We start from the raw sequence: 16,667 nt of genomic DNA, 5'->3' as shown, positions 1-16,667 counted from the left end.
GCAGCTCCTCTGTGTCCCTGCAGCAGCTCCTCTGTGTCCCTGCAGCAGCTCTGTGTCCCTGCAGTAGCTCCTCTGTGTCCCTGCAGCAGCTCCTCTGTTCCCTGCTCACCTCTGCCCAACCTGCCAGCCTCCCCCGGGGAAGTCCTCTCTTCCTTTGCTCAGCTGCACCATCCCTGTCTCCACTTGCCTACGTCCTGACTCCTTGTCTGTCAAGAACTTAGACTCCTGGGAGATGGAGATGTAATTTAGTTGGTAGAATGCTTTCATAGCATGCATTAGGTCCTGACTTGGCTATGTAAGTTCAAGCCCGGCCTGGGAAAAGCTGAGACCCTGACAAAACAAACGAAATGGATTAGCCTGGCTCCTTCTGTGGCTTGTGAGAGTCTTAACAAGTACAGGCAAACTCATACTCAAGACTGGACATGAGGTTAAGTTGATACAGTGATTTCACAACACCCTGGGCTCTCCCCAGCAATGCACAAACCATGCATGCACCCCTGAAATCTTAGTACTTAAGAAGTGAACATAGGAGAATCAGAAGTTCAAGGTCATTACTGGCTACATAGAGTTTCAGGCCAGCCTAGCTATATGAGATCCTGTCTTTTAAAAACAAAACAAAACAAACAAAAAAACCTGAACCAGGTCTATTAGTGCACGCTCTTAATCCCAGATCTAGGGAGGCAAAGGTAGGTAGATGTGAATTCAAGGCCATCCTGATCCACATAGAGAGATTTGGGACAGCCAGAGAGACCTAAAGAGTCCTTATCTCAAAAGAAGAAAAGAAAACGCGGTCACCTTGTGCTGAGACTCCATGATCTCTGACAGGAAGCTAAGGGTCCTGGAGCTGAAGTAGTGTGAAGTCATCCAATTAGGAAGTGGTGGGGTGGGCTGGTGAGATGGCTCAGTGGGTAAGAGCACCCGACTGCTCTTCCGAAGGTCCGGAGTTCAAATCCCAGCAACCACATGGTGGCTCACAACCATCCCTAACAAGATCTGACGCCCTCTTCTGGAGTGTCTGAAGACAGCTACAGTGTACTTACATATAANAAANAAANAAATCTTTAAAAAAAAAAAAAAAGTGGTGGGGATCGATGCAAGTAGAGATGGCCATGATGTCACTCACAGCCTTAACATGACACAGAAATGTGGAGACACGTTAGGGTAGAGACTTGTGTCTTAGCATCCCAGATGAAGGAAGACACAAATGAGAAGAGTTCTTCTGTCCTGAGTACTCACAGGGGCTTGGCTGCAAGGATAGAGAGTAGACAGGAAAGCTGATGAAGAGTCATGAACGGAAAGGAAAGCAGGCAGCCCCCATTCTGTCCTTTGGCCAACCCGCATGGAGGGTGTACTCCACCCAGCCCCCCCAATCCTCCTTGCACATGGGTATCACCAACTTTCTCTTCCAGGCTGTCTGGATCACCGCTACTGCTATAGGCAGTCCTTCGAACTGCAGGTGCCTGAGTATATCCTCCAGCTGCCTGTGCAGCTGCATGACTTCTCCTGGAAGCTACTGGTGCCCAAGGACAAGCTCAGCCTTATGCTGGTGCCAATCCAGAAGTTGCAGCAGCATACACGAGAGAGGCCTTGTAACACCAGCTTTGGGTACCACGTGGCCAGCACCACCCCTGGACAGGACCTGTTCTTTGGTTCCTTCTGCTCAGGAGGCTCCATCGAGAAGATCCAAGTGAAACAAAATAGCTCGGTGACACTGCGAGCCTATGCTCCCAGCTTTCAACAAGAAGTCTCCAAGCAAGGCCTGATAGTGTCCTTCATACCGTATTTCAAAGGTAAGTGTTCCCTTGCCCATCCACCATTAAACCCTCTAAGCCATTCTCGTTAGACAATCATTGCATCTTGTATAAACCTGCATTAGTTACTTTCCTGTTTTGTGACCAAATACATAAGGAGGAACATTAAGGAAGGATTTATTTTGGCTCACAGTTTACAGGTACAGTCCATCATAATGAAAAAAAAAGTCATAATTTAGAGAGAAAGAATCGTTGTCTGAGTTTGCTCCTCATCAGAAGTGCAGGACATTGGGTCCGAATCCTGACATTTTCATCAACCTCCCATGGAAATTTCCAGTTCTTATAAATTTGAAAAATGTTTCTGACATTGAGAGGTGAGGCTGGTAGACAGGAAGACAACGAGTCAGGTTCTAGTCTTCTTGGGAAAGCTGACATGGGAAAAATGAGGAATGACAAACTATCCCCAGCCCTACTTTGACAGTTCAGTGTACCATGGCGAGCACAGCAGGGGAGAGGGTGGCTACCAGGGAAGAAACAGCAGGAGCAAGGGTCCTGTTCTGCAAGGCAGAGGCAAGGTCCACAGTGCTCTGAGGTAGAGAATGAAGTCTAAATGGCTCTCTGGGGTCACCTGAATACAGCTGATTGCAAAAGTCAAATCACCATTGCCTGTTGCTCAGGGATGGTGGTGTTACAGTAGAGGTCAGGGATGGTGGTGTTACAGTAGAAGTCAGGGATGGTGGTGTTACAGTAGANGTCAGGGATGGTGGTGTTACAGTAGAAGTCAGGGATGGTGGTGTTGCATTGGAGGTCAGGGATGGTGGTGTTGCACTAGAGGTCAGGGATGGTAGTGGTACATTAGAGATCATTTTGAAGTTGGCTTCGACCTTTATTTGAGGCTGATTTTTCAGTGGCATGGTGGGAAAGAAATAAATCTTTGCGATAGATTAAGGTCAATCCAGGTTGACCTGATTGCTATCTCCAAGATTATGAGGGAATCACCTTTAGGAAGCTTTGAAAATCAGGGTTATTCTCCTCAGAGCAGAATGTTAGTTCTTCTCTCATCTGGAGCATACAGCAGACCTGCGGGCATGTTGGAAGCCCTTTCAACATTTCAATACTAGACATCTACCCAAACCTTCGGCTTTTGTTGTTGTTCTCTGGGGCAGACATAGATATCTCCCACTCCCACAGTAGAGTGGGGCAGGGAGATTGCCGCTTTGGGAATATTTCTGAGAACCCTCATTTGGCAAGCTGTTCTGATGTTTGTTTGAAATGAACCTGGACACAAAGTCTAATAGAGAGAGAGGTATCCTCCACTAACCAATACAGTAACCACACGTAATCATGTAAACCAAAATCAGTGTTGAATGAGTGAAAAATATGCACTTCTGTTGTATTGACTTTCCATTGATGAGATAACTTATATGCAGGAAAAGTTTACTTTGGCTTACAGATGCAGACTGGATGCCATGCTTGGTAGATCCAGCCACTGTTGGGATCTGTGTTGGAGCAATATATCATAGTAGGAATGTGTAATGGGAGTGGCTGCTCACCTCATGGTCATCAGAAAGCAAAAAGAGAGTAAAGAACAGATTCCCAGTAGTCCCTTTAAGGGTATGTCCCCGGTGACCTAACTTCCTTCTACTTGCCCTCTCTCCCCTTATAGGTCCTATTACCTCCCAGTAGTACTATGAACTGGTGACTGGACCTGTACTCTACAGCCTTTAGGGGATAGTGTAGATGCTGACTATACTACTTGGCACAGTGGGCACACAATAAGTGCTCAACAGGTGCACATGAATAATGGCTACCTACTGAACAGCCATAATATAAAACATGTCCATCAGAGCAGAAAGTTATCTTGGATGGCACTGGTGTAGACTATTCAGTATCCCTTACACTCCCTTTTCTCTCCATTCTATTGAGTGAGATAACATTTGTCCGGATCTCTTCCCTTTCCCGCAGAGGAAGGCATCTTCACGGTGACCCCAGACACAAAAAACAAGGTCTACCTGAGATCACCCAACTGGGACCATGGACTGCCTGCCCTCTCCTCAGTGTCTTGGAACATCAGTGTGCCTAGCAACCAAGTGGCTTGTCTGACCATCTTCAAAGAGCGTTCTGGCTTGGCCTGCCAGTCGGGGCGTGCATTCATGATCATCCAGGAGCAGCAGTCCCGGGCAGAGGAGATCTTCAGCCTGGAGGAGGAAGTCCTGCCTAAGCCAAGTTTCCACCACCACAGCTTCTGGGTTAACATCTCCAATTGCAGCCCCGTGAATGGCAAGCAGCTAGATTTGCTCTTCTGGGTGACTCTTACTCCGAGGACTGTGGGTAAGAACTTTCAGAGTCTCCTGGAGATGGTGAAGGAAAGAAAAATTGGCACTTGAGGGGCAGGGAACAAGCTTTCAAGGCAAGTCAGGAAAGAGATTGAGTCGTAGCTATCCACATATCAGTAGTCAGCTATTGTACAACATTTATTGTTGTTCACACATTGTCTGGGCAAGTCTGTTCTGAGCTAAGCTTATTGGGTCCACTTATTATTCATCTGCAGGCTGTACAGGTTGATTACAAGACTTTGCTGATCTTGACTGTCTATATACGGACAAGGGTCCCAGCCAAAATGATCTGAGAGAGTTGAGCTTGCTTGACTGCTGGCCCTGTTGAGAAATGCACAAGACACCAAAGGAAGCATAGAAGGAACAAGCAGAACACATCTTCTGCCACATTCTCTTGGCTCATGTGGATCCTTCTACTACAATTCTTCACTCTTGAACTCCATGATCTATATAGGAGTTCTCTTCACTCCCGTGACCTTCATCTGTAGAGTGAGGGATGAAGGATCATAGGGATACAGTAACGAGGATTAAAATATGAGGACCTGGGGCTGGAGAGATGGTTCCGCAGTTAGGAGCACTGACTGCTCTTCCAGAGGTCCTACATTCCATTCCCAGCAACCACATGGTGGCTCTGGTATATTTGACCTGATCCTTCACTCCTTCTGATGTTTGAGTCTCTGCTCTCCCCTCTGCTTTTCCTTCTCTACAACAGCCTGGTGACCAGGGAACACACCCAGTGGAAGCCAGGAGTAGCTTCCCACCCCCATCTGTTTCATGTATCTAAGTGCTACATACAAACTATTTCAAATTGTATTGGCTTAGACCAGTGGTTCTCAACCTGTGGGTCGCAACTCCTGCAAGGGTAGCCTATCAGATATCCTGCATGTCAGATGTTTACATTATGAATCATAACGGTAGCAAAATTACAGTTATGAAGTAGCAACAAAATAATTATGGTTGGGGGGGTCACAACAATATGAGGAACTATGTCAAAGGTCACAGCATTAGGAAGCTTGAGAACCACTGACATAGATAGTAACTGTTTTGTTTGCTCATAATTATGGGTCAGAAATTCAGACAACACAGTGGTTAATATGCATGTACCAAACAGCTCAAAGGAAATAGTTCAACTAGAGACATGAACCTGGGGCCTTGGCTTTCCCTCTTAGCTCAACTGAGTTTTATACCCAGGGAGACTCTGAATGACTAACATGGGTAGCCTCTACATAATCAAACTTGTAATATACAGACTGACTTCCTCTCATGGAAAAGTGCCAGCTGACAGTTCCTTTAAGGATGAGGCTCAGCACCGACACGGTCACCTTCAGTTTTATATCAGAAGGGAAGGAGCTGGGGACTGTGAACGTATCCAGTTCTTATGCTAACTCTCTCGTCTCTTCCTTTGCCTTCCCATCTCTTCTCACAGATTTGGCTGTCATCATTGGTGCAGCAGGAGGCGGAGCTCTGTTGCTGTTTGCCCTGGTACTCATCATCTGCTTTGTGAAAAAGAAGTAAGTGGAGTCTCTCCAGCTGTCTTTAGCTGATTTGATGCCTCCTTGGATCGTACTCAATAGGTGGATGGATGGATGGATGGATGGATGGGTGGGTGGATGGATGGATGGATAAGTGGATTTAGACAGGGTCTTATATATCCCCAGCTGGTCTTGAACTTCCTATCCTCTTCTACCTCTTTGAGCGCTAGGATTACAGGCATGTCTCCACATCTAGCTTATTCATATCAATGATGTTGGGGGTTTTTGCTTCCCAGTTTCCCACAAAGATCAATGTTAAATGTTCTTACCAAGGGTACATTACAGTTTCACAGGGTGGGGAGGCACACCTAGGGGAACACGCACATGCTGGAGCACATGTGCATGTGTGCACGCGTGTGTGCACACACACACACACTCACACTTGCAAGCACGCCCACTCAGTGACATCCTGGCCCCAGCACAAGTCTCCAGTGTTTGCTTTTGAAGCTGATGGTAGCAGGAGTGATTTTAGCAGGAGCCACTCCCACTGCTACCTTTAGAGTAAACAAGCCTTTTTGCCCTGGCTTGTACTCCATTGGTTTCTTAAACAAACTGTCTGGTTTGTGCTTATCTGTGGGACTGCAACCCAAAAGATGGCCCTAGAGCTAAGAGGAAACAGAGCCTGATTAACAGCGGCTTCAACTACTTGAAAGGTAAATGACTTTTTAAATAAAATCTTCTTTGACGTCAGACTTCATCAATCTTCCTGTGTCTGATTAAAATCAGAGAGATTTCTGTTTACTTTATCATGATTTGCACCTTCTAGAAAGAAAAAAAAAATTTTTGTGAGTGTGCAAGTGTGTGTGTGATACACACGTGTGTTCTGGTCATGTTGTGGAAGTCAGAGAACAGCATCCATGTCATTCATTCCTCAGTTTTTAAAGTTTTTTTTTTTTTTTTAAATAATCTTACTGCATTTTATCTGTGTGTGTGTGTGCGCACGCACACACTCATGGATACATGCCACAGCCCATGTTTGGTGGTCAGAGGACAATCTGTGAGAATTGGATCTCTCTTTCCACCATGTGAGTCCTGGGATCAAACTCAGCTTCCTCAGCAGGCTTGCTCAGCTGTGAGCTCCCACAGTACACCTGTCTCCGTCCCCACACTGGGATTACAGACACGTGCCATCAAACCCAGCTTTTCACATGGACGCTGAGCATCTGACCTGGGTCCTCATGCTTGCACAGCAGCCACGTTACCAACTATCTCCTCAATCCCCAAACTTTTTATTTATTTATTTTTTAATTCACTATGGCCCTGGGCAAATTCCTGCTGTGCAATGGGATTATCCTAAACAGTCCAGCTGTTGAGAAATGCCTGGCTCCTTCCTGGTCCAAGAAGACTTTTCCTGTGAACTGTGCACTACTACATAAGAAAACAAGCTTCCTTGTCTTGGGGATTCAGCATGTCCCACTAGCTGGGACACATGCTTTTAACACTGAGCCCCTTGAAGATTTGGATTTGGTTGAGAGGAAGAGTTTAGCTCTCATGCCTCCTTCTCCAAACTGTTCCAGATTGACCTGAGACTTACCAGCACAGGCAGTCTCTCTGTGGTCTCCAACTACATAAGGCTGCTGGCTGACATGCTTGCACGAAGCCCCTGTCCCAAAGTTGTCTGTGTGTGGTGCGGGGCAGGTTCTGTAAGGACAAGGGGAAATACTGATGCTGAACTTGTTTCTGCTGAAGGTGTTTGTTGAGGGTCTCCTTGGTACTAGGACCATGTAATGTACTGGGGACAAACCAGGGGCAAGACAGAATCTTTTCCACATTCCATCAGTAGAGGGAAAAAGCCAGGCACTGTGAGGACCTGAGGGAGGGATGTCTGCTGAAGGCCAGATGGATTTTTACCTCACAAAAGAGTCTGGGATTAGTGAACTGGCAGCCTTTCATTCTACAGCCCATTATGTTAATTGGACTTACGGCCTCCTTTTGAGTCAGCTATTGTCCAAGTCCCTGTGTATGCCCATGGCAGACATGCCAACAATTGTCCACATCTGAGTACCAGAAAACACCATGCACCCAAAGCTAATGGCTTCACTGAATCCTGGATTTTGTCTGTGCTTTAGCTTTTTTCCCTGGTGGCTGCTGCTGATGGGATGAGACAGAGCCACTCAGCTAATGATGAGCTGTTCTGTCCTCAACTCTAGCAGAAAATTAGCTAGCTTGTACCCTTCTCTCCTCCTGAGTCATGGACATTAACTGTCTGAAATTAGTTAATCAGCTTTGCTCGGTCAAAGAGGGGCAGCACTATTAGTACAGGTTAGTACTGAATGTTCTAGACGGTTGGCCTGGACATGCTGAGCTGATGTAGTTTAGAAAGGCTTGTGCATCCCTATTCCTGGGAAGAAAAGGGGAAGGAATTACCAGGTATCTTCATTGTTGGTTTCCCTGAAGTCTATCAGAGGCAAAACAAGTTCACTTAAACCACCGCTTCCACTTAAGATCCTTCAGTTTCCACCTTGGGAACCTGAGACAAGAACTATTTGTTTAAGGATAGCCCCTAGTATAGTTTCATTTTCAAATGCTAACAGCCTACAAGGGCAAGGTGAGCTAGGCTTAGAACCCCAGGGACTCCCGTGTATCACTTATCTGTTTCCTCATTCTGTTGTGTCACTCTCTACAAACAGGAAGAAGGTGGATAAGGGTCCTGCTGTGGGTATCTATAATGGCAATGTCAACACCCAGATGCCCCAGACCCAAAAGTTCCCAAAAGGGCGAAAGGACAATGACTCCCATGTGTATGCTGTCATCGAAGACACCATGGTATATGGGCACTTGCTGCAGGACTCCGGTGGATCCTTCATCCAACCAGAGGTGGACACCTACCGGCCCTTCCAGGGCCCCATGGGAGACTGCCCTCCCACCCCACCCCCTCTATTCTCCAGGACCCCAACTGCAAAGTTCACTGCAGATGAGCTGGCTCCTAGTAGCCCTCCTGAGTCTGAGAGTGAGCCCTACACTTTCTCACATCCCAACAAGGAGGAGGTTGGTGTCAGGGAGACTGGCATCCCCTTGCTCCATATCCAGGGACCAGTGGAGACTGAAGAGTAACTTGGCCCCATTCCAAAGACTTTGCTGAGATGCATGGCACCAGACATTGAGACATGAAGAACTGTCCCATCAAGAAGTCAGAGGGAAGCACAATCGGCTAGAAGAAAGAGTAGCTTTTGCAAGGTGCTATCAAATCTTGATCTTCTGGTGGACTGCTTCCAGTGATGAGCAAAGCATGACTTCTGATGGGGATGCCATCCTAAAGCTCAGGCCTTCCTGAACTCAGGTTGTGTTGGGGCTGGCCACAGGGACAGAAGAGAGACATGATCCACCCAGACAAGACTACAATGAGCCCTGGAGTCCTGGATTCCCAATGACAAGCAGGGACTTGGCTGATTCCCAGGGGCTCCACTTGAGGTCTCTGCTGTCATTGGAGTCCTATGGATGAAAACGGCAATGTCCTTTTTTATTAGTAGTAGTAGTATTTATTTGGCGGTCCTGTATGTTTTTTAAAAGTAGAATGTGGAGCTGAGGGTGTAGCCAAGTTGGTAGAACGCTTGCCTAACGTGCACAAAGCTCTGGGCTCCATCCTGCATAAAAGCAGGCAGGATGGTACACACCTGTAATCTCAGGAAGATCAGAATTTCAAGTCATCATCAAGTATGCAGTGAGCTGAAGGCCCCCTGGTCTGTGTAAGACCCTCTCGAGAACACGCACAGCTCTTTTGACCCCTGTAGTAATGGCTCGTGCTAACTGGTTTGGACAGCTGTGCTTTGGTTTTTGCACACCACCAGATAAATGTACACCTGTGGGGAAGATGAAACCCAGCCAGAAGAGTATCAGCATGTATGTGTCTCTTACTCAATAAGGGATTTCCCAATCCTCCTTGACTGCCTATAGCTGTCCCACTGCAGAATTTATCACAAATCCCCTCATCCCCTACTCCTAGAAATAAGAGAAAGTTCCTTGAGCTGCCCTGTGTGGTGTGTGGTTCTCCCAGCTGCAGCAATACTTTGACATGTAAACAGAAAATCTGAGAATAACTTGATCCTTTAAAAATATATAAATATAGGCAGTGGTGGTACATGCCTTTAATTCCAGAACTTGGGAGACAGAGGCAGGCATATCTCGATGAGTTTGAGGCCAATCTGGACTATATAGTGAGTTCTAGGACAGCCAGGGCTACACAGAGAGACCCAGCTACACAGAGAAACTTGATAAAACAAAACACAAAAAGAAAAAAAAATACTATAACACACACACATACACACATACCAGACTGGCCGTCTGTATCAATTTCATGATATTACTGCAGCACATCCTTTGGTGGACTGAAAACTGCATCAATACAGTTCTGGAGATCAGAATTCCCAAACTAGCTTGACTGAACTAAAATCAGGGTGTTGTTACAGCTGTGCTCTCAGAATTCCTTGCCCTTCCCAGCATCTGGAAGCATCCATGGCTGGGCAAGTCCATCTTGGTATGGCTAGTCACTAATTGAACTACATCCATGGCTGGGCAAGTCCGTCTTGGTATGGCTAGTCACTAATTGAGCTACTTGCTACTTGCAGATCCAATGTAGTTCACATAGCAACAACCTTAACTTAATCGCTCAAGAAAAGTCCATTTTCTGTGTTTCAGGCACAGCATCCACTGGCTGGAAGGTGTGAGCATCTCTGAGGGTAAGAGGAGGACATCGTTAGGCATCTCCCACCCTCCTGCCGCTGGCACTCAAAGGAGATCATACAAAATCACCCAGTCTAAAAAGTGTTTGGTTTAGCCTATATATTTTTTTCAGTTAATTTTTTCCCCTAACAATCCAGCTCAGAGGATTTGTTCATGCTGGATCCATATCCTTGACCAGAGATGCCCAGCTTAATGAGTCACAGGTGGCTCTGGCCCTCAGGACATCCGGGGTAACCCACCCTGCCTGGTTGCCTCTACTCTGTGGCTATGTGCTTGTGGCTTAGATTGACACTGAAGTTTATGAAAGGCAAAGGAGGCGCTTCCAACACTTACAGAGTGAGGAGACCGTGAAAGTTCTTCCTGCCATGATGTAGAGGGAAAGCCATCGTAGTTCAGGACTCTGGTAAACCTTCTCCAGGAAATAAGTGTGATTCATGATTCTCAGGGAATTGACCTTGGAAATGCTACATCTTGCCCATGCAGCCTCAGACAGAGCTCCTGGCCCTCTTGAGCTGTCTCCAAGAAGGAGAGGGTTCACTTTTTAATCATACCCTGGGGGATGTTCATGCACCTTTTCTTTACCAAAACTTTCCTCTAACTCCTTTCTAGGAGAGAAGGTTGTCTCCTACCCAGCTACCCAAGGTGCTGATGACCCTCTATGAAGGTAGGGTCAGGGACAGCTGTGGCTCCTTCCTTCACCTGGAATCACCATGCTGAACAGGGGCCCTGTATGTTTCCTCTCCAATGCCTTCCCCCTTCAAGTGCCCCTTGAGGAGACAGTCAGTCTCACATGTTGGTTCTTACTGTGTGTCAGCCCACTACCCTTCTACCTTGGTTCTGCTGACCTTGCATCCATTGGCTGGGCCTGTAGCTGTGTACGGAAGGAAGAGGTTGACTCTTCCATGGGAGCAAGCCAAAGTCCAACAGCTGTAACCTCAGTACAGGTTGGAGGACCAGTCTGTGGATCTGCAAAGCATATATGAAAATTATTTATTTAATGACAGATAACATCTTATTCATTTACTTTTATAAATAAACAAACATACAAAATAAATGTGTGTCCATTTGTTTAACACTACTGTCTGTACCGTTTCCATAGAGGCCCCTCGTTCAAAGCCGTTTCTTTTCACAGGCCCCACATTGGCCAAGAAGCTGCCCTGTCCGGTGTTCACCAAGGGTTTACTGCACAGGAAACCAGTCTTTATGCGGCCATCTCTTCATCTGATGCCATGCCCAATGGGAAGCAATTAATTTTGTTTGAAATAAAATGAGACCAAGCCAGGCATGGTAGTACATACATGTAATTCCACACTAGGAGACTGAGAGAATTGTGAGTTTAAGGCTAGCCTGGGATACATAGCAGGAAAAAGTTTTACATTCTGCCATCCATTTTGAGGTCTATGGCAGTGGCAGTGAATCAGGCTAGGGCTGTAGTTCCACCCATAGCAGCCCACATTATTTTTTTAAGGCAGGTGTTATGATCTAAGTGATGGATGTCATAAAGTCCCACCATGGGGCAGATCTCAAGTGGAAGGTTTTTTGGGGGAGGGGTTATACAGAGGCTCCCTCTGAGTGAGGATAGAGGGGAGAAGAGAGACTGCCCTTTTATAAAGGGATGGAGCACATGCACAGGGGAGGATATGCAACTCATTCATGGTGACAGGAAATGTGTCACATTTTGGCAGCTAGTCATGATGCATCCTGAGGTCACTGGGTCCCTGGGGCAGACATTGGAGATGCCTGGTTGTTAACATCAGGGTCGCTCACTGAATGTAGAACTTCCAATCTGGCTAAACTAACTGGGAAGTAAGCCTCAGGGATCCTGCAGTGTTGCAGAGTATTTGATCATAGTGTGAACCCTGAGGTTGTGTTATTTACTGGAAAAAAAAAAAAAAACTTTTCTAGTTGTAGTGTGGCTCAGCCCTAGTGCACACCTTTGATCCCTCTGGCTGGAATGCAGACATGCCCTTAGTACACACTTTTAATCCCAAACAATGAAGGTAAAGTTATTTACCTTCATGGGTAATGGAAGCACCCATGTTTGAAAGTGATGTCTAATTGAGTGGCAGACAATTACCAGGCAGTATTACCAGGACAATTGTACAGAGGCAGGTTGAAGAGAAAACAAGCTAGACACAGGTAAAGACAGAATGAGTCAGAGGATGAGAAGGAACCAGAAGATTAGAACATATTGGCAGAGTTAGTATGAGGGCAAACAGAGCGATTCAAGAGATGCCTAGAGAGAGAAGCTAGATTTAATCAGTCAGCTTGAAGAGGCGTTTGAGCCAGAATGGTTGAGTTAAACCAGCCAGACAGAGCTCAGAAAGAACTCCAAAGGATGAGCTTATTCTCAGAGGCTAAAAACATTCTAGGCCTAGATAAGTTTGTACAAAGGCTACAAGCTTTTACGACAAGGCCTCAGTTAGCAGAGTCGATAAGCCTTGGAGATGACAATTACATAAGGTGAATAGAAATTACTTTTACACTCCAGTCTCTCCAGGGCTGGGATTAAAGGTACATATACCTGCATATGTATATTAAGATTTTAATGTTATGTGTGTGAGTGTTTATGTATCTGAGTTTACAGATGGTGGTCAGCGGTCACTTGAATGCTGAAAACTGAACTGGGGTCCTCTGCAAGAGCAGTTAAGTGCTTTAACCTACTGAGCCATCTCTCCAGCCTGAGCATAGCTTCTCCTCAGGCGCTAGGGATACAAACTCAGATTCTTAAAATGTACAGTAAACCTTCTGCCAACTGAGCCATCTTCCCAGCCCCCAAGCTAGCATTTACCAAAAGCAAATTTTTAAGCTGAGCATGGTGGCACAGGCCTATAATCCCAGCACTGGAAAGGTGGAGACAGATGGACCCCTCCAGACCAGTGGAGGACCCTGTCTCAAAAGATAGAGGCATCCGAGGAAAGCCACCTGAACTCCTCCACACATACATATATGCATGCACACACATATACATACCCCTGAAGCTAAGGAAATACTAATGCCATGCCCTGGGGCTCCCCAAACTTCAGAGCTACTCAAATAAACCCTTCTTTACAAAATAACCAGTGTTAGCCTTTCTGTTAAAAACAACAAAACAGATTAAGACAAGTATGTTTAGTTATCCCAAGCCAACCTCATATTTGGCTTGCAGGACCTCAGTATTGATGAGACGCAACTGTGAAGTCACAGCAGAGTGTGTGTGTATGTATGTGTTTGTGTGTGTCAACTATGAAGTCCCAGGAATATGTGGTGTGTGTGGGTGTGTGTGTGTATGTATATGGTGTGTGTGTATATTGTGTATGTGTGTGTGTGCACTGTGAAGTCCCAGGTATATGTGTGTGCATGTATGTGTGGTGTGTGTGTGTATGTGTGTGTGTGTGTGTGTGTGTGGTATATATGTGTGTATGTGTATATCAACTGTGAAGTCCCAGGAGTGGTGTGTGTGTGTGTGTCTCTGTGTGTGTCTGTGTGTGTCTCTGTGTGTGTATCTGGTCTCATGGTGGCTGAGAGGGGAGGGGTGAGTGAGGAGTGCCAGCCTTGATTGAAATATGGAGTGAGACAGTCCTTGAGGTGGAGATGGGTAAAGGGTATTATCCCAGAAACACTAGAAGATCCTGCTGTTCCATAGCCTACAGATCAGCTCAGGCAGAGCTGTGTGTGGGGAGCAGGCAACCAAGCAGTTGGTGTTTAGGGAAAAGAATGGGTTTGACAATAAGTTTCTCTCAACCAGACCAACTGTCTGATTGTAGGATAGGCTTAATACTTTTAGTTTGCAAAGTATATTCACAAACATTCATTTCACCTCATACTCAACCCTGAGCACATAAAAATTCAACAAACTCTGAACTGTGTAAGTTCTTAACCTGCTGCTCAGGGGAGTAAAAACAGCTGGATTTCTCTCTCTCTCTCTCTCTCTCTCTCTCTCTCTCTCCCTCCCTCCCTCCCTCCCTCCCTCCACTCTCCTTCCTTCTATACTGTATAAGGAAATCTAAAGAATGTTGTCCAAAATTGTTGTCAGACCCACGTACATCTGCTTACCACTTGAAAGCTAATACCCTCAAGACAAGTGTTGATGGGCAGGAAATCCAGTATATTCAACAGTAAGCACTGAGAGAACTAGGGGGTGAGGGCAGGGACAGGTGGGTATCATCCACTTGACGGTCAGACAGAATCATGGGAGTGACTGGCGGGTAGACCATATTACCCAGACCTTTGCCAGCGTTTTCCCCTGGCTTGTGGCAGGAACATTCCAATGAACCCTGACTTCTTGGTATCTTTCTACATATTCGACCTCTTAGCGATGTGATTGTTCGTGTTAGCTGATACAGAGCTAGAATAGGAGATGCACCACAAATTTAGATGATTCCAGTGAATCGCCAGAGATGCTGGCTTTTGTTAGATATTTGGAAAGATTATCGGTTAACATCCTAATCATTTAGGTTTGGCTTTCTCTGGAACTTACAAAGCTGGAGCACAGGAGGGATGATCACAGGACAAATCCTTACAACCAGAAAGTGTGAGGCTGGTGGGGCCACCAACCCTGCTGCTTGGTGGTGATGGTGGCTTCCTCTACACCACAGGTCACTCCCGCCAGTCTCAGCCCAGTGGCTCAGTCCTCCCGGATGCCTCAGTTCTTAGAGCTTTAGAGTAGACAGGTACCTTAGAAACAAGGTCATGAAACCAAGGGCTGACCTGTTGCCTTGTTCTGTTTATGTGGCTTAATATAAATAAAGTTACTACTGAGTTTAAAGCAATTTTGAAAGTTGTCAAAGAAGTGGGAATTCATTTCTACTCCAAACATCAAAGAAAGGGCTGTGAAAGGCATTAATGACATGTCTGACTTCTTGTTTGGGCCCTGATTGGCTGTTCATTTGAAGGCAATTGCTAAGTTGCTAAGATGGTTAATTTTGTCTTAACTTTACTGAGCTGTAAGGTACCCAGATACCTTATGGGTAAGTGCTGTGGCTGTGCCAATATTTGAAAACTCATGAGGAAGCCAGGTAAAGGTGTAAATGCCTATAATCCCAAGACTTGGGAAGTCAAGGCAGGGGCTCAAGTCCAGCCTAAGTTATATAAGACTCAATTTTAAGAGAGGGGACAAATTACTTCCCTCCTCTAATCCTTATGTAAATGACAAGAAGCTCTTGTTCTAGGAAGATTTCGTCAAGTGTTTAGCTACCTGCACTGGTTTCTTCAGGCTGTTCACGGCTGCCATCTTTCCCCCATTTTAAGGTTCTGATTCATGACTTTTGTTCCTGAGCAAGCTTGGCTTCCCCGGAGGTGTCACTCAAAAGACAGAATGAGCACATGACCAAGAAGTAGATTTGTTGTTTTGGCTTACAGTTATTCATTCCTTCATCCTGTCAGGCAATGAATTATTTACTGAGTGCTAACTAGGCCCTGGGGGCATGAAGCAGTAAGCTTGCTTTAGGCTTCCAGTGGGGTTGAAAATTGGAAGAAGCAATAACAAGAAAGCCAATTGATAGGTAATGCATTATGTAAGTGCTATAAAGCAAAAGCTGGGATTCGAGAGAAGTTGGGGAAATCTCTCTGAGGAATGATAATCAAATAAACCTGTGTGACATCCTGTTCCCTAGGAAACAGGCCTGTGTTACTGAAAGTTACTGGAAGCCAAGAACAGTGAGGCAGGGATGGAGAAACTGCAGTGGGAGAGAGATAGATGCAGGAGGGCTGGCCTCAGCACCATAGAAAAGCCTGGGCCACACCCGTAATCCTAGCATTCTAGATGCTGATACAAAAAAGATCTTGAGTTCCAGGCCAGCTCAGGTTACACAGGAAGTCCCTGGTTCTCATAATAAATAAATGAATATCATAATCCAAGCCCAAAATTGATGAAAAATAACAGAGACTATACAGATGACAGAAAAAAATAAAAATCAGCAAATGCAGGGTATGGTGGCTCACACCCATAAACCCAGCACTTGGGACGCTGAGGAGAAAGAATCATTATAACTTCAAAACCAGCTAGGGCTATGTAGAATATAGCAGGCCAATCTAGAACAACCAAAAAACAAATAAGCAATAACAAACATACTGACAGTAGACAGGACCTTTGGTACAGGCCTTTAATCCCAGCTACTCATGTGGAAGCTGAGGCAGAAGGATCACAAAGTCAAAGCAGAAGCATGGCTCAGGATATAGCTCACAGCTCAGTGGTAAAGCAACTGCCTTGCATGCACCAAGCTCTGTATTCAACCCTGGATAAAACAACGACAACAACAATGACGACAATGACAACAAAGGGGCAGAGAGATGGCTCTGTGGTCATGAGCACTTGCAGAGGACCAGAGCTTGCTTTTGAAGTACCTGGTTAGGTGGCTCACAACTGCCGGGAACTTCAGGGGATCTGT

At 45.9% G+C, this 16,667-nt stretch overlaps 1 protein-coding gene across 1 annotated transcript in view; it reads left to right on the top strand.

Annotated features, from left to right (window-relative positions):
• The window catches only part of Cdcp1 (CUB domain containing protein 1), a 38,078-nt gene extending 28,229 nt beyond the window's left edge, over positions 1 to 9,849 (top strand). The window contains exons 6-9 of the mRNA XM_021207666.1: positions 1,410 to 1,790; positions 3,717 to 4,082; positions 5,514 to 5,598; positions 8,250 to 9,849. Of these exons, the coding sequence (XP_021063325.1) occupies positions 1,410 to 1,790; positions 3,717 to 4,082; positions 5,514 to 5,598; positions 8,250 to 8,673 (1,256 nt within the window). The 3' untranslated portion in view covers positions 8,674 to 9,849. The remainder of the gene's footprint in view (positions 1 to 1,409; positions 1,791 to 3,716; positions 4,083 to 5,513; positions 5,599 to 8,249) is intronic.
• Positions 9,850 to 16,667: the final 6,818 nt, after the last annotated feature.

The sequence above is a fragment of the Mus pahari genome, chromosome 10 (genome assembly GCF_900095145.1).
Source record: "Mus pahari chromosome 10, PAHARI_EIJ_v1.1, whole genome shotgun sequence".
Taxonomy (NCBI): Eukaryota; Metazoa; Chordata; class Mammalia; order Rodentia; family Muridae; genus Mus; species Mus pahari.
This window is presented reverse-complemented; position numbering and strand designations above follow the sequence as displayed.